The sequence below is a fragment of the Pan troglodytes genome, chromosome 13 (genome assembly GCF_028858775.2).
Source record: "Pan troglodytes isolate AG18354 chromosome 13, NHGRI_mPanTro3-v2.0_pri, whole genome shotgun sequence".
Lineage (NCBI taxonomy): Eukaryota > Metazoa > Chordata > Mammalia > Primates > Hominidae > Pan > Pan troglodytes.
Window position 1 is genome coordinate 72,514,077 of NC_072411.2, and position 18,922 is coordinate 72,532,998.

Sequence of the window (18,922 nt, forward strand, 5' to 3'; positions counted from 1 at the left end):
TACATTATTATCTCCTATTGCTGATTTCATGTTCTTCCTCAAGAAGGTCTGTGAGCCTCGAACTGCTCCAGAGGCTTCTGCAGGCCTGTGTTGTAATTATCCATTGTGTTGGTGGTAACCTTGTTCCTTGTGCATTTTTCTCCCTGGTAGTATTCTCTGATGGACCTGCTCTCCAAAATGGTGGTTGGACAGCCCCACTTTGTGCGCTGCATTAAACCCAATGATGACCGAGAGGCCCTGCAGTTCTCTCGAGAGAGGGTGCTGGCCCAGCTCCGCTCCACAGGGATTCTGGAGACAGTCAGCATCCGCCGCCAGGGCTATTCCCACCGCATCCTTTTTGAAGAATTTGTGAAAAGGTCAGACCGTCATCTACGGGAATGCATTCTTATAAATGTAGCTCTACTCTGGCCATCCCTGTGTCCTAAGATTGTTCCTCCTGCGTGCTCTCCTCCAAACATGTAATTGGCTAGTTGCCAGCTACCATTTACTTGCTTGAATGTTGCATTTTTATTGTGCTTCAACTAAACTGCAGTGATCCAGCAGCCAGGTTAAGCTTCCTTCTGATCACATTATTTTAAATGTCCATATATGTTTATATGTTATAAATCCTTAGGTCTCAAGTTCTCCAGGTATTTTGTTGTTATGATGAAAGTATCCCTCCGTAAGTGGGCCGGATTTGAATGCACCCAAGCACCAGTTCTTCCAGGTTCTGGCATGATATAATACGATAATTAACACTTACATAACACCTGAAGTATCCTAAGAGTACAGGACATTTTAGGGCACTATTCTAAAATGTATTATCTCTTTTGATCCATAGAACAACCCTATAAGCTAGACTCTATTATCATCCCCATTTTACAAAACGTAAAGGTGAGAAAACTTGGGTATGAAAAGAAAGTAAGTGATTTTCCCATGGTCTCATGCTGGTCAATGTAGAACCAGGATTTGAACCCAGGCAGTCTGGTTTCAGCATGCATGCTTTTAATCTCTTCAGTTCAGTGCATTCAATCAATATTTATTGAAATAAATTGCATGGCACTTTCTTAACCCAGAAAGTGCCTTTGCCTAAGAATGAAATGCCGCTCTTTTCTGAACAACTGCCATAGAGATTATGTATGAATGTGATTACAAGTAGAATTTTCTGTGAAGAAATAAGGAAAACAATAACAAAAAAAACACCTCTGAGAAGCACTGCTGTCTGAGGATGCCTGGAGAGGAATATTGAAATCCATTGTATGCCTGACAAAAACAAGGCAATCAAGAAAAAAAAATACATTGTAGAATCTGCCTCACTCCTTAAGCCATCGTTAGTGTCTTTTTACTTCCACTCTGAAACATGTGCCCAAAGTCATTTTTTCCAAAATTTTCTCGGGAGAGGATGGGTCATAAATATGGTAGCTTGCTTTATCAAGTCTCCCAAACTCTGCTAAATTCCATGGAAAAGATAAGGCAAAAAAAAAAAAAAAAAAAAAAAAAAAAAAAATTCCTAGCAATGAGAGCTTTTAAATTAAAAATAGGGGTGAAATGGCTTTTTTTTAAGTGTCTTTGAGCTTCTTTTTTCCTCTTAAATTTGTAAGTGGAAGAAGAAAAAAAATTTAGCACATGAATTTGACTAGTCAAGTATTTTTTGTAACAATGTTTGAATACATAAAAATATTTAAGAAAACAGGTCAAATGCTGAACAGATTGGCACTTCTTTGTTTGTAATCAGAAAGCCATTAGGCAAGTATGAACAGGAGTTTCAAAATGCCAGTAAATCTGAGGATATCAAAGATTTCTGAGCCAGCAAGTTAATTGGTATTTTGATCCTTTTGAACCACTTAACAAAATGGATGAGTTAGCAGTTTTCTCCCTTGATGTTATTCAACAAATAGGTACACTTCTTATCTTCCTGTTCAAGAATGCTGTTTTGTAAACTCTTAGCAGGAAATAGCAGACAGGACAATCAAAGACAGGAAACAGAGCCATTCAAGGTTTATTAAATGGAGGTAAATAAAAGATAAAAACTCATTTAATGTTACTCTACATTTTTGTATTTTCTGGCATTCAGGACTGAAACCCTGAGTATACACCTGGTGGTGTTCTTGGGATCATGTTGTTGGGTTCCAGAAAGGGGAAAGACTTCCCCAGTTCCCAAATTACCCAAGTCTGCAGGCTTGGCCAAACCTAAAATACTTTCTTGCCCCTATTATCTTTGAGCTTTCTGGCAAAATGACTTGGAAGTGCCCTTCCTTATCCTCTACTCATGGAGCCTTTGAGGAAGAGGGTGTCCCCAACATCCCCTCATCAATAGGGCCAGGTGAATTGGAAGTCTTTATGTTCTCGACTAGGCATGAAAGTGGCCACCTGGAAATGCTGGAGCCACACTGTTGAGAGACGTCATAGAAAAGCAATCTAAGCATTTATTGTTTTTATGGTCAATGGATTCTGATGCATAGTCTCTCAGAATGTCTACAGAGGGCAAACACATAACTGCATCTATTGGGATGTGTTCTGGCAAATGTCTAAAAAATAGGGCTGAGTCAGGCTGGGCGTGATGGCTCACACCTGTAATCCTAGCACTTTGGGAGGCAGGCAGATCACCTGAGGTTAGGAGTTCGAGACCAGCCTAGCCAACATGGTGAAATCCTGTCTTTACTAAAAATACAAAAATTAGCTGGGTGTGGTGGCTACTTGGGAGGCTGAGACAGGAGAATCGCTTGAACCCAGGAGGCGGAGGTTGCAGTGAGCCAAGATCGTGCCACTGCGCTCCAGCCAGGGCGACGGAGTGAGACTTCCTCTCAAAAAAATAAAGAATAGGGCTGAGTCTAATTGTTTGTTTATGAAGCTATTGTAGTAAATAATGCAGTTTAGTAAGGAGACCTGAATTCTAGTCTCCTTCGGTATATAACATCTGGAAAGTAACCCAATATTCTGTAAAAGATGTTTCCTCACCTGCATGACAAGAAGGCAGGAATATACAAAGCCCACATTCTAAAGATTTTCAAGGATTACTTGCAGATGCCTGGGGCTTACTTAGTTTCTAAGTCTTCTAGGGATTTTTGCCTTCCCAGTCGAGCTCGCTGGATGAGAGACCTGCATCTACCAGGCTGTGATGCATAACAGTTGTTAACCATTGAACAAAATGAAACTCTTCCCTCTTCTCTTTCATTGGCATCTTCCATTTCTTCTCATGATGGCGTGGAGAACCATGGTGTCTTGGTATCTCTTTCATCTCATTCTCCTTTCTGTTCCTTCACTGTCTCTCTTCCAGAAACTAGGAGTCACCTTTGACTTCTCCTCACTTCCTTTAAATAATCGATCACCAGGTCCAGCTCACTACCTGCTAAAGTTTCTAAAAAATGTTCCCTTGGGAATCTCTCATCCCTTCTCCCATAGCTTTAGTCCAGGCCTTTTGTTATTATTAACAGCTCAATTTAGATATAATTCACGTATGATAAAAGTCATCTTTTGAAAGTATACTATTCAGCCGGGCACAGTGGCTCACACCTGTAATCCCAGCACTTTGGGAGGCTGAGGAGGGTGGATCACCTGAGGTCGGGAGTTCGAGACCAGCCTGACCAACATGGAGAAAACTCGTCTCTACTAAAAATACAAAATTAGCTGAGTGTGTTGGTGCATGCCTGTAATCCCAGCTACTGAGCAGGCTGAGGCAGGAGAATCACTTGAACCTGGGAGGTGAAGGTTGTGGTGAGCCGAGATCGTGCCATTGCCCTCCAGCCTGGGCAACAAGAGCGAAACTCCGTCTCAAAAAAAAAAAAAAAAAAAAAAGAAGGAATACAATTCAAAGGTTTTTAATTAGTCACAGAGTTGTATAAACATCACTACCATCTAATCATAGAACATTTCATTACCTAAAAAGAAACTCCAAACTCATTAGCCATTCTCCCCTTTCTCCTCAATCCCACCAAACTTAGGCAACCAATAATCTAACTTCCATCTGTATGGATTTGCCTATTTTTGACATTTCGTGTAAATGGAATCATACAACATGGCCTTTTGTGTCTGGCTTCTTTTACTTAGCATGTTTTCAGTGTTGGATGAAATGAATACTGGTACTATGTACCAGTATTTTATTTTTTTGTAGATGAATAATATCCCATTGCATGAATATATCATGTTTTGCTTGCTCATTTATCAGGGGATGAACTTTTGCATTGTTTCCACTTTTTGGCTGTTATGAATAATGCTGCTATGAATATTCATGTACAACTTTTAATGTGGACATATGTTTTCACTTCTTTTGGGTATATACCTATGAGTAGAATTTCTTGGTCATATGGTAACCATTTGTTCCAAGTGGCTGAACAATTTAAATTACCATCACCAGTGTTATGAGAGTCCCAATTTTTCCACATCGTCTCCAACATTTATTATTGTTTGTCTTTTTTATTTTAGTCATTCTAGTTGATGTGAAATGGCATCTCATTGTAGTTTTGATTTGCGTTTCTCTAATGACTAATGATGTTGAGCAGCTTTTCTGTGTTTCTTGGTTATGTGTATACCTTCTTTGGAGAAATGTTTATTCAAATCCTTTGCCCACTTTATATTGTTGATGTTTATGTATTCCAAATATTAGTCTCTTATCAGATAGATAATTTGCAAATATTTTCTCTCTCTCTCTTTTTTTTAATGAGCTACTGGTCACTTTGATATTTTCTCACTCTATGGGTTGTTTTCTCTTTTTTTTTTTTTTTCTTCGAGATGGAGTCTCATTCTGTCACCCAGGCTGGAGTGCCCTGGCACAGTCTTGGCTCACCGCAACCTCCGCCTCCCAGCTTCAAGCAATCTCATGCCTCAGCCTCCGGAGTAGCTGGGATTACAGGCATCTGCCACCATGCCCTGCTAATTTTTGTATTTTTAATAGAGATGGGGTTTCACCATGTTGGTCAGGGTGGTCTCGAACTCCTGACCTCATGTCATCCGCCCACCTCAGCCTCCCAAAGTGCTAGGATTACAGGAGTGACCCACTGTGCCTGGCTTGGGTTGTCTTCTTGATGGTGTCCTTTGAAGCACAAAATTTTTTAATTTTGATGAAGTTCAATTTATATATGTTTTCTTTTGTTATTTTTGGTATTCTACCTAAGAAGCTATCATTTAATCCAATGTGACAAAGATTTACTCCTATCATTATTCTGGGAGTTTTGTAGTTTTAGCTCTTATATTTTAGATCTATGGTCCATTTGGATTTAATTTTTTGTATGGTGTGAGGTAGAAGTCTAACTTCATTCTTTTGTATGTGTATATCCAGCAGTTTCAACACCATTTTGTTGAAAATGCTGTTATTTCCTCCCACTGAATTGTCCTTGGATTCTTGTTGAAAATCACTTGACCAGGCCGGGGCGCAGTGGCTCACACCTGTAATCCCAGCACTTTGGGAAGCCAAGGCGGGTGGGTCACCTGAGGTTAGGAGTTCGAGACCAGCCTGATTAACGTGGAGAAACCCCGTCTCTACTAAAAATACAAAATTAGCTGGGCATGGTGGCACATGCCTGTAATCCCAACTACTTGGGAGGCAGAGGCAGAAGAATTGCTTGAACCCGGAAGGCAGAGGTTGTGGTGAGCCGAGATCGTGCCATTGCACTCCAGCCTGGGCAACAAGAGTGAAACTCTGTCTCAAAAAAAAAAAAAAAAAAAAAAAACTCACTTGACCAACTTGACCATAAATTTAAGGGTTTATTTCTGGACTCTCTATTCTATTCTTTTCTCTATATCTTTTCTGGGCCTTTTAAAACTTTTTTTGCTCACCCTCTTGCCAGTTTTCTAAGTGGACTTCCTGCCTATTTCATTCTCCAAAGAGACAGCAGAATAGAATTTGTTAAAATTCCTATCTGAGCATATTGTTTCCTTGATTAAAATGACCATCCAGGCCCCCATGGGGTGAGCTGCAGTGCTCTGGCCTGGTGTAAGGGAGTCCACCTGATTTGGCCCCTGCTTACTTTCCTAGTCTCTTCTCTCATTTTCCACATCTCAGATCACACTCCAGCCAAAATTGAATTACTTGGTGTTCCCTAACCATCCCAGGCTGTTCTAGTCTTTTGTGCTTTGCTCAGGCTATGTCGACTAAATCTGCCTTCTCCAAGCCCTCAGTCTGCTGTCTTAGCCAAGCTAAATCCTGCTCATTCCTTAGGTCTTTGACCAGGCATTAACTTTTCTGTGATACCCTCCTTGACTTCCCCAGGCTGAGTTAGGATCTCTTTTGATGAGCTTCTTTGGTAGCACTTACTACATTGTAGAGCAATTATCTACCTCTCATCTGAACCTTAACTGCCTGGGAGGCAGGGATATTTTTCAGCTCACTTTTTATTTATTTATTTATTTATTTATTTATTTTGAGACAGGGTCTCACTCTGTCACCCAGGCTGGAATGCAGTGGCACAATGTTGGCTCACTGCAACCTCTACCCCCTGGGTTCAAGTGATCCTCCCACCTTAGCCTCTCAAGTAGCTGGGCCACAGGCGTGCACCACCATGCCTGGCTTATTTTTGTATTTTTAGTAGCAATGAGGTCTCACCATGTTGCCCAGGCTGGTTTTGAACTCCTGAGCTCAAGCAATCTGTCTGCCTCGGCCTCGCAAACTGCTGGGATTATAGGTGTGAGCCACCATGCCTGAACTTTAGCTCACTTTATGTCTGTATTGTCCAATGCAGTGCCTGGCACAAATTCAGTGTTTAATAAATATTTGTTGAGTTGAATCAAACTCTTACCTCTTCTTTTTCATCACTATTTTCTTTTTCTTTTTTTCTTTTTTTTTTTTTTTTGAGATGGAGTCTCAGTCTGTCACCTAGGCTGGAGCGTAGTGGGGGTGATCTCAGCTTACTGCAAGCTTCGCCTCCTGGATTCAAGCCAGTCTCCTGCCTCAGCCTCCCGAGTAGCTGGGACTACAGGCACCTGCCACCATGCCCAGCTAATTTTTTTGTATTTTTTTTTAGTAGAGACGGGGTTTCACCATGTTAGCCAGGATGGTCTCGATCTCCTGACCTCGTGATCTGCCTGCCTTGGCCTCCCAAAGTACTGGGATGACAGGCGTGAGCCACTGCGCCCAGCCGTTTTATCACTATTTTCTTTTACCATCCCTTGACTCACACTTTCATCCTTGCTCTTTGAAATATATGACAGATATCTAGAACTGGCTTTGTTGAGGTTAAGTTTTCCTTGTTCTGTAGTGTACAACCTAGATTGATAGAATGTAAGATTTCAGGTAAGTCATAGTAGCTCTTTATCAATAAAAGATAAGAAACCTAAATAAGTTGATTTAAAATAAGGCTCTAACCCAGTTTGACAATGCTATTATTAGAAGTTAATACATTGAAAGGCTAACTTTAAACAAATTTGCCTCCCTTCTCTCTATAACAAAAATGATTTTTTTTCGAAATCCAAAGAGATAAGCTTAATAGGACAAGGAAGTCTCTCTCGTTTTCCAGCTTCTTCTCTCTCATCTCCCCATCTCTCAGCTCATACTCCAGAAAAAAAGAAACCACTTGGAGCTTCCTAACACAGCCTACGTACATTTTATGAAAGCACCATTCTGTGAAAGCAGGCTGCTTACTTGGTATGTTAGTTAGGAACCTCTCAATAACAAGTAACTGAAACTCAAACTAGTTGAAGCAACAATTAAAAGGGGATGACGTATTGGCTTAGGAAATTAGGAAATCCAAAGACATGTCTGGATCCAGGCAATCAAACAGTTTTACCAAGCCAGTGTCTTTTTCCTTGTAGCAGGTTTCTTTTTCCCTTTTTTGAGTTTCTGATAAGGAGCCAGGTTAGCTCTCCTTACATGTTGGCAAAGATGGTCCCTGGATGCTCCTATAGAAAGCATTCTATAGGCTTAGCAACATTAGCAGCAAGACAGTTTCTGAGAGTTCTTATGCAAGGAACTCTCTGACTGTCTGAGCCTGGATCACATGCCCACCCTTGAGCCAATTACTGTGCCCAGGGGTATGATTGGCAGGGTCTTGGGTCAACTGCCAGGGATGGAGTCAACCCCACTTGAACCATGGCCTAATGGACTCTTTAAAGGAAGGATAGGGCTGGATAGGCTAAAACGATAGGCATCCATGGCTGGACATGGTGGCTGACGCCTGTAATCCCAGCACTTTGGGAGGCCAAGGTGGGTGGATCACCTGAGGTCGGGAGTTGAAGACCAGCCTGACCAACATGGAGAAACCCTGTCTCTACTTAAAAAAAAATAATAATAATAAGCCAGGCGTGGTGGCGCATGCCTGTAATCCCAGCTACTTGGGAGGTTGAGGCAGGAGAATCACTTGAACCTGGGAGGTGGAGATTGCGGTGAGCCGAGATCACCCCATTGCACTCCAGCCTGGGTGACAAGAGCGAAACTCCGTCTCAAAAAAAAAAAAAAAAAAAAAAAAAAAAGATAGGCATCCATTACCCTTAGTTTTGACTATTCTGTGTCCTAGAATAAATGACAACAGTTCAGAAAGGTTCACCTTAGCCCAGATATCTACCTATAGGAGCCCTTTAATTTAGAATTTCGTAGGAACAAAAATTTTGTTGACAATAACTGAATGTTAACTTTGGAATAAGAACTAAATATATATAGTTACTATCGTTTTCACTTAAGAATGGTCATCTTGTTTTGTTTAAACACGACTTCACGTAGCATAGAGTGGGTTATTGAAAATAGTTTCCAGCTCCACTTCACTAAGGGATTAGAGAAAACTCAGTCTATTCTGGCCCAGTTTGAATTTATCTTCTTGCATTTGACACAGTTCTCTGACTCTCTCACCCATGATGTTCTTGTCCCACCTAGGACCCAGCATAGAAGTGCTGCATGTCACTATGTCACTTCCCTTTCGCAGGGTCTCTTCTCTTAGCCTCTATTTGTGTTTTGTTTGTTGAGATAGGGCCCTGCTCCGCTGCCTAGGCTGGAGTGCAGTGGCATGATCATGGTTCACTGCAGCTTTGAACGCCTGAGCTCAAGCAATTCTCCTGCCTCAGCCTACAAGCAACCGAAGACTACATGTGCGAACCACCATGCCTGGCTAATTTTTTAATTTTTTGTAGAGACAAGATCTCATTATGTTGCCTAAGCTGGTCTCAGACTCCTGGGCTCAAGCTATCTATCCTCCCACCTTGGCCTCCCAAAGTGCTGGGATTACAGGTGTGAGCCACCATGTCCAGCTTATTCTCTCCTTTTAAGTATTTCCTGCCATACTTTCAGAATACTAATCAATCTTTCAGCTGAATTTTTGCTTACACTTTGTGCCTTGCTAACTCTAGTCTCTGTTTACCTTACATGATCCTTTATACTGCCACCAGAGTTACGTTTATAAAAATATCAAGATGATCATGTCACTCTCAGAAATAAACTTCTGTGCCTCTTCTTCGTTGTCTATAGGACGAGGTCTAAAGCCTTTAGCTCAGCAAAGTGAGGAGGCCAAAGCAATTCCATCTTGGACATTAACTTGCCATGTTAACTTCTGCTTAACCCCAGTTCCAGCAATTCCTCTAAGATTTTTATTTTATTTACTGTTTCTTCTGCAAGAGCATCTACTTACCATAAATCCTGCCCTTAGGTAAGAACAACCTTGACCATAAATCCTGCCCTTAGGCAGATTTACACAGCATTCTTGCTTTTCCCTGGGAGGTTGACTTTGATTATCCTACACATTCCTTTCCTTTTGAAATGGGAGTGTTCCCTGTCCCCCCTCACAGGACATGCGACAAGGGTGTGGCTCATCTGTTTGGTCACCACCACTGCTGAAACCACCTGCGGGAAGGGGAGCACGTGGATGGACACGTGCAGGAGCTGGGACAAGCGCTGTGGATTCTAGCCCCACTCTCCAAGTAGTGTCTAGGAGTGGGGTGTCTGCAACTCCCAAAGCCCAAGTGGGCATGTTACAGTGCACTCTTTCAGCTTTGCTGTCCGCAGATGGCTTAAGTGTTAACCAGCTCAGTGGACCCTCTGCCTTTTCCCAAGGGTAGTGGGCCAGTGTGATAGCTTTCTGTATCCCAAGCTCTTGTCTTGCGCCCCAGAAGAATCAGGTCATACATGGGCTTGAAGGATGAATGCAGGGGTTTTATTGAGTGGTGGAAGTGGCTCTCAGTGGGATGGATGGAGAGCTGGAATGGGGATGGAATGGGAAGATGATCTTCCTCTGGAGTTTAGCTGTCCAGTAGCCAGACTCCTCTCCAACTGCCCCTAGCAGAACTCCTCTCAGCCTTCAGATACTCCTTCTATTCTCTCTTTCTCTGCCATGCTGTTGTGCCATGCTCTGCTTGTCTCCTCATCTACTCTGGAGCCTGGGGTTCGTGGTTTGTGTGGGTGCAAAATAGGGGATATGGTGGGCCCAAAGCAATTTTTTGGGTGCAAAAGCAGGAATACCTGTCCTTATTTAGGGCCATGGATATTCAGACTTGAGGGTGGGACCATTGCCGGGGAACCATCCTCTTCTACCGAGTATTTCCCTGTCTCCTGTTCATATCACTTTCCTATGGTATATAAGCACTGGGTTAGGGGGTTAATGGCCCAGGGATCCTCCATCTTGTCCCACTGCCATCCTAGACACAGACATGGCTTTTGTTCATAAATCTCTATTAAATGTTTCTTTCCTTCTAAGGAACTGGATATGTCAGCCTCTTTCTTTGGCCTCTCAGCTTCCTTAGACTTTTGGGGGTAGGTTTGCCTAGGCCTGCCTACTGCAGAACACAAAGCTTTCCATAACTGGTCTCAACTGACCATTCTCATTTTTCCCCACCATTCTCCCTCACATAGCCTGGACTGCTGTCAGCCAGACCTTGGGCCCTCCAGCCCCATGTGTGATGGTCAGCCTTTGTGCATTCTCTTCACTGATGGAAAGCCTCTTCATCTGGTAGTTTTCTCTTCATCTTTCAATCCCCAGTCCAGGCACCTTCTCTATGAAGCCTGCCTGGACTCTGCCAAACTAGTTGTTGCTCCATCCTCTGTGCTCCCACAACTGGATGTTGATATCTCTGTATTAGAACCTATAGTCTTATTTTTATCCTAACATGTCTGTCTGCCCAACAAGACTGTGAACTTTTACAGGGATGGAGTGGACCTTATTCATTTTTTTATCCCTAGCACTTCACATGTTATGGTATCTGGCTCATGGTGTGTGTCCAGTGTTTCCTGAATGGAGGACTCTATTAATCAGGAATACATTTGACTGTGAATAGCAAATAAACATTCTTAGTGGCTTAAGCCAGAGTTTCTCAACCTCTGTGTTGTTGACATTTTGGACCAGATAATTCTTTGTTGCGAGCTGTCCTGTGCCTTATAAGATGTTTAGTAGCTTCTTTCTAGATTCTACATACTAGATTCCAACACCTCCACCCTCAGCAGTTGTGACAGTCAAAAGTATCTCTAGATGTTGTCAATCAAATGTCTCCTGAGGGGGAGGGGGGGAATTACCCAAGATGAGAACCACTGGTGAATAGGTTTGTTTATTTCTTCTCACATAAAAAAGAAGTTGAGAGGTAAGCTGTTTCTAGCATTAGTTCAGCTGTTCAGCAATGTCATCAGAGACCTGGACACCTTCTGACCTTCTTTCATCCCTTTTGGCCATCTTTAGTGTGTGGGTTGGCTTATAGTGTCACAGTCACAAGAAGGCTACTGCCCCTTCAACTATCATGTCTGCATTTAAGGCAGGAAAAAAGGAGCAGGATGAATGGCTAAGGCAGCCCCGTCTCTACCATTTTTTATCAGGAAAGAAAAAATTTTTTAAGAAGCCATTTTACATATACCTCATTGACCTGACCTGGGTCCCATGACCATTCCTAGCTTCAGGGAGAGGCTTAGAAAGTGGAGAACAGGACTGGGGCACATTGTCACCCAGTAAAAAACTGGTGTTCATTTAGCCAGGGAGAAGTGAGTGTGGAAATGGGGGAGGCGGTTAGTCATGTTTCTCTCAGAGAAGAAATCTAATATTTATTAATTGAATGAGGGAGTGATTTAAAGAATCGGGATGAATGAATATTAAATAAATATTTCGAGTTCCTTACAATCCATTCATTTCTTACTCCTTGCTACCTCATTTAAGAGTCAGAAAGTGCAGACGTGCCTGACTAGAAGCAGGTGAGATCCTGGGAATTTTCTAATTCCATGGCCATGGAGAAGGTGTGTGGGGTGTAATTGTACACACACACACACACACACACAGGTTTTTTTGTTTTTTTGTTTTGAGATGGAGTCTCACTCTGTCACCCAGGCTGGAGTACAGTAATGCGATCTCAGCTCACTACAACCTCCGCCTCCCAGGTTCAAGTGATTCTCCTGCCTCAGCCCCCGTAAGTAGCTGGGACTACAGCCAAGCGCCACTACACCCAGCTAATTTTTTGTATTTTTAGTAGAGACGGGGTTTCACCATGTTGGCCAGGCTGATCTCGAACTCCTGACCTCAGGTGATCTCGGAGGTCTTGGCCTCCCAAAATGTTGAGATTACAGATGTGAGCCACCATGCCCGGCCCATATATAGGTTTTACATATATATATATATATACACACACACACACACACATTAAACCTATATATATATAAAATAGGTGTTATTATATATGTATATATATTTTAAAAACCTATATACAAATATATATTATGGCTGAGCATGGTGGCTCATTCCTGTAATCCCAACACTTTGGGAGGCCGAGGCGGGTGGATCACCTGAGGTCAGGAGTTCAAGACTAGCCTGGCCAACATGGTAAAACCCTGTCTCTACTAAAACTACGAAAATTAGCTGGGCATGGTGGCACATGCCTGTAATCTCAGCTACTCGGGAGGCTGAGGCAGGAGAATTGCTTGAACCCGGGAGGCGGAGGTTGCAGTGAGCCAAGATCATGCCATTGCACTCCAGCCTGGGCAACAGAGTGACACTGTCTCAAAAAAATAAAAAATAAATAAAAAATTAAAATATAAATATTATATGTATGTGTGTATGTATATAAAACCTATATATTTATATATAAAAATAATATATAGAATATAATTATATATCTATTATATAGATGTGTGTATATGTATTTAAAATATATAAAATATAGATTTTATATATATACACACACATATATTTTAAAAACCTATATATAAATATATGTTTTATATATATACATCTATATAATAGAGGTGTATTTTATATATATTTTATATAAATGTATGTTTTATATATACATACATCTATATAATAGAGGTGTATTTTATATCTATTATATATAAATATATAGGTTTTATATATACATATATATAACAGATGTTACATATACACTACATATATAAACATATAGGTATTATATATACACATATATAACACCTATTATATATAGGTTTAATATATATACCCACATATGTGTATATGTATATTAATATATATACACACATACATGTAACTGAATGTTAACTTTGTAATAAGAACTAAATATATTAGTATACATATACACATATATAGGTTTAATATATACGTATATACGCATATATAGGTGTATGTGTGTGTATATATATGCACACATATTTATAGGTTTAACATATTTTATAGGTTTAATATGTGTGTATATATATTAAACCTATAAAACCATATATGTATATATATGTATATGTGTATATATGTGTGTATGTATATATATTAAACCTATATATATGTGTGCATATATATATATATAAAAAATAACACCACACACATATATTTGTTTATTTATAGACAGACAGGTTTTCAGCATGGTTCCTGGCTCATAACTCCCATAACCCTTATTACAGTCTTTTGTTTATAATGTTTGGTGTGTCAGGCCTTAGGAAACAGAATCCTTCTGCCCTCCTTTCACGGGCCCCAAGGCAAGACTTTAATCTTCCCCTTTCTGATTGTGGGTCATAAGACCCTCCCCAGAGAGGGTCCCATCATATATCATAGGGGGAGGAATGCTGAAGTCATGAAGCTTCAGTGATAACCCAAGAGGTTTGGATTCTGGATAGTTGAACACATGGAGGTTCCTGGAGGGTGGCACACCCAAGCAAGGCATGGAAGCTCTGCACCCTTTCCCCCGTAACTTGCCCTACTCATCTCTTCATCTGTATCTTTTGCAATATCCTTTATAATAAACTGGTAAAAGTAAGTGTTTCCCTAAGTTCTAAGAGCTGCTCCAGCAAATTAATTGAACTCAAAGAGGGTGTCATGGGAACCCCAACTTGAAGCTGGTCAGTGAGAAGTTTCAAAGGCCCAGACTTGTGACTGGCATTGCGGGGTGGGGAGTGGTTAGTCTTGGGGACTGAGCCCTCAACCAGTGGGATCTGACACTATCTCCAGGTGGACAATGTCCAAATTGATTTGAAGGATGCCCAGTTGGTATCTGCTGCAGAATTAACTGCTTGTTTGTGGTGGGGAAAAACTCACACACATTTGGTCATAGAAGTCTTAGTGTTGATGATTGTTGTAGTGGTGTGAGAGCAGAGGAAAAACATCATTTGAGAGTTTTTCCCACAACAGTGGGTTTGCAGTTTTAAGCCTTTAACACATCCTTTAACTCTCGCAAAGTGAACTGAATATCATCAGTTAACGTTGTGAAAAGTTCACCTATGAGGACATGGTCCACCATATTCCCTTATTAAGCCCTAAGCTTAGTGCCTACTCACAGGATAGCGTTTAGAGAAATCAGCAGCACAGAAGAACCCAGACATCTCGAGAAAGGCTGAATGTCAAACTTCAATTTTCAGTGAGTAAAAGCTTCTGCTTTTTTCTCTGGGTAGACAACAGTGAATAAGGAATAAGAAAACACAAATCCTCCAGGACATCATTAGACTTCTTTTCTTTTCACCTGTAACTACATAGATGAGAGTCTGATATAAACAGATCTTAATGTGTCATCCAGGTAAGCTAGTACATCTGCAGCAAAGTGAACAGCATCCTCAATACCCTGGAAATTGCTGGGTGCAGTGGCTCGTGCCTGTAACCCCAGGAGGCCAAGGTGAGTGGATCACTTGAGCCCAGTAGTTCGAGACCTGCCTTGGCAACTTGGCAAAACCCTAAAATACAAAAATGAGCAGAGTGTGGTCTGGCACATGCCTGTGGTCCTAGCTACTTGGTGGCTGAGGTGAGAGGATCGCTTGAGCCTCAGAGGTCAAGGCTGCAGTGAGCTGTGATTGTGCCACTGCACTCCAGCCTGGGTGACAGAGTGAGATGTTTCAAAAAAAAATTTAAAATTTTTTAAAAAGTAAAGAAGAATATTCCATGAAAATTAACTTACATGGTGTAAGGAACCTGTTAAGACATAATTAGGGAGGATGACAGCTTCAACATTGTGAGTAAAATATATTTCATGCTTGTATGAAGTCTCCACATCTACCTTCTAGGGGCAGGAGTGGCATGGTGGCTTCTCTGGGAGGATCTTTAACATTGCTCTCCTTGCATACTATCGTTTCCATCAGCTTTTCTTTGTTTAGTTGAGAGGGTGAGTTGCTACCTGCTTCCCAACTGTGTGTGTTGGTGCCTTTTAGGTAGTTTATGTATTAGAGTATTAGGGAGGTGAAACCTTGAATGACTTCTTTTCTCTCTTAATCCTTACATTACGAATGTTATAACCTTGGTGATATGGTTTGGCTGTGTCCTCACCCAAGTCTCATCTTGAATTCCCATGTGTTGTGGGAGGAATGCAGTGGGAGGTAATTGAATCATGGGGGCACATCTTTCCCTTGTTGTTGTCATGATAGTGAATAAGTCTCAGGAGATCCGATGGTTTTAAAAAGGGGAGTTTTCCTGCACAAGTTCTCTCTCTTTTTTTTTTTTTTTTTTTTTTTGATACAGGGTCTCACTCTGACACCCAGCCTGGAGTGCAGTGGAGCAATCTCTGCTCACTGCAACCTCTCCCTCCAGATTCAAGTGATTCTCCTGCCTCAGCCTCTCGAGTAGCTGGGATTACAGGTGTGCACCACCATGCCCAACTAATTTTTGTGTTTTTAGTAGAGACGGGGTTTCACCATGTTGGCCAGGCTGGTCTTGAACTCCTGACTTCAGGTGATCTGCCTGCCTTGGCCTCCCAGAGTGCTGGGATTACAGGCATGAGCCACAGTGCCCGGCCCAAGCTCTCTCTTTGCCTGCCGCCATCCACGTAAAATGTGACTTGCTCCTCCTTGCCTTCTGCCATGATTGTGAGGCCTCCCCAGCCATGTGGAACTGTAAGTTCAATTAAACCTCTTTCTTTCGTAAATTGCCCAGTCTCAGGTATGTCTTTATCAGCAATGTGAAAACAAACTAATACACTTGGTTAGTGCAGTAAACAAAAAACTTTCTTAAAATGCCTTTTACAATATCACTGAAAGACTCTAAGAGATGGCTTGATCCAACTTTCTCATTTACAGATCTGTATTTACAGATCTTATTTACAGAGTCTGAGGCAATAGAGGTAAAATCACTTCCCCAAGGTATCTCTAGGAATAGGCAATATCAATCTTTCCAGAATATTATAGGCTAAAGAGAACTTCTGTGACCACCTCTACTTATTCTTATGGGGCAGGATGGGTTCAAATTGGCATTGTGGGCTGAGGACCCTTTCTTAGTTGCCTAAGGCAATTGGGACAAAATCCCAAAACTAATTATTTTAAGCCCTGCCTTTTTCGTGGAGCCCATGCTGCTGGCAGCAGCTTTTCACATAGTCAATTAGAAAAATCATTTCTGTAGTTGATAGCTCTGTAGATTTAGCCAGGAATTTGTAGTGGTGGTTTGAAAAAGTGGATGCAAGAATTAATATTCATTTCACTGTTCTCCAAAACACTGAATGGTGGCAGAATAATAAGCCCAGGCTATCTTTTCTGATTTTCCAAATGTTCTGTGTTATAAGCAACCTCATGAATTAGTTCAGCTGTAGGAAAGAAGAAATAATAAAGGAAAACAAGAGAAAAGACATTATGAAGGCATTAAATAATATCTGGACATTTGGATTTGCTTGCCCAGCTTACTCTGGAAATCAGTGGCTGAATTAAAACTCCTTGCTTGGGGATTCTTTAAAACAAATATCAGTGGGGCTAACTTATGTTAGATAATAACAATGAAGCAGCAAAAAGAAAAAGCAATGAAGAAAATAACAAAATGGAGAAAAAGAGGAAAGAGAATGTGAGGAAACCTCCTGGCATGGGGATGGCAAATACATGGGTATGAGCACAGCTTCACTCTTCAACCCTAGCTGCAGACCCGGCTCTTCAGTCAAGGCATGTTTTCTTCACAGCCTCGATGTGGCCTTGGAATCCCTCCCAACATGGTGCTCCAGGAGAACACTACCCAGTCCCTCAGCTGAGCAGTTGTCCTCTTAGCCGTTACTGGTACAGCATGCTCTAGTTGCTTGCAGTAAATATCTGCCTACCCCTGAGCACGATGGTTTAGGGATGACTTACAGAAAAGATTGCTAACTATGTTTCTTCACATGTTTGGGTAGGAGAAGAGAAAAATAGATTTTTCTTAAAGGGAAGAAGAGAGAGATGGACATTTATTGAGAACCTACTGATGGTGGGCTTCATGCTAGGATTTTACATATATCATCTCACTTAACACTGGTAGTAGTCCCCCAGATAGATGGTATTTATTCTGGTTTTACAAATGAGGAAACTAGCTCAAAGTTACACAGAGAGTATGTGGATGATGGAGTCAGGATGTGAAATGCCCATCCTCAAAATAAATAAATTGAGGTGGTTGAACACATCTGAATATTCATTGTGAAATCAATCTGTAGAGTTCAATCAGAAAAAAATGCATTAATAAATTTTCTAATTGTAAATAATCAGTTTAAACTTAAGCTTTCATTACAAATTAATTTGAGTAAATCCAGCCTCAATTTCCAATTCCCAGTGTCATTGTGATTTTTCCTCTTTAGGGGCCTCTCATTTAAAGTTTATGAGGAGGCAGCAGCAGCAGTATCAGAAACATTTATTAAGCACCTGTTGTATGCCCAGTGCTATCTATAGTGAGTAATACTGCATTAGAAGGAATCTATAATTTCAGGACTTTTTCTTTCTAATAGCACAGATTAGTGCAATTTCTTAACCCAAGGCCCAAATTTAGGAGTCTAAGGATATAATGAATATATGGCTTTTTTTTAGGCAGCAGATGGTGGCCAGCTGTTCTCTCTCTTTACTCAAGGCCAAACATGAAGGGAAAAAATTAAAGTAACAGGGATTATGGTAAATATAAGATAGAACTTAATCTAAGTCTGAATTTTTATACACACAAAGGGAAATGGGCAATTGGGGGTAATTATCAGATTATCCAAGCCAAAATAGTTCTGCTACCTCCATTATCTACATAAGAGAAAATTATTTATATGGATTGAATTGTTCAGATAATTGTCTAGTATTTTGGGTTTCTGAGTAGACAGTCTGGGTTGTCATTGATATACATTGAGGGTCCTTCAAGGAATATTTTAAAATGGGAAAAGCGTTTATTTCTTTGCCATATGACTGGGGGCGTTTCTACTTAGATGCAAGTAATATTGATCAAATTTGTATAGTCATGATTCTTTGATCAGGATTTGGGCCCATTACAATAAAACCATAACAATTTTTACCCAATGTTTGAAGTCAATTTTTAATTGTAAAAATAATGTATGAGCACCCTTTCCTCTAAAATTTTTAAGTATCACATATAAAGCTAAAATTTCTTTTCCATATCCCTAATTCCATTTCCCAGCATCTGCCCAATGATGCCCCCTCTCTAAAGTAGCTTTAGTAGTTTTATCCTTTCAGAACACACACACACACACACACACACACACACACTGAGAGAGAGAGAGAGAGAGAGAGCGAGTGAGTTAGAGGAAGAGGAATTTGGACTTTAGCTTGTGAACCACACTTTTTATACCATTTGCCAACTGCTTTTCTACTTAATATATGTTAGAGATAAAACCATGTTGTTCCATAGCTCTAACAAAATTCCTTTCAACCCCCTCATTGACATTCATGATATTTATTTAG

General features: G+C 40.9%; 1 protein-coding gene across 1 annotated transcript in view; it reads left to right on the plus strand.

The window, feature by feature from the left end:
* Window positions 1–18,922, plus strand: part of MYO3B (myosin IIIB) — a 477,280-nt gene that overhangs the window by 288,980 nt on the left and 169,378 nt on the right. Inside the window, exon 25 of the mRNA XM_525960.6 lies at window positions 151–356. Within this exon, the coding sequence (XP_525960.6) occupies window positions 151–356 (206 nt within the window). The remainder of the gene's footprint in view (window positions 1–150; window positions 357–18,922) is intronic.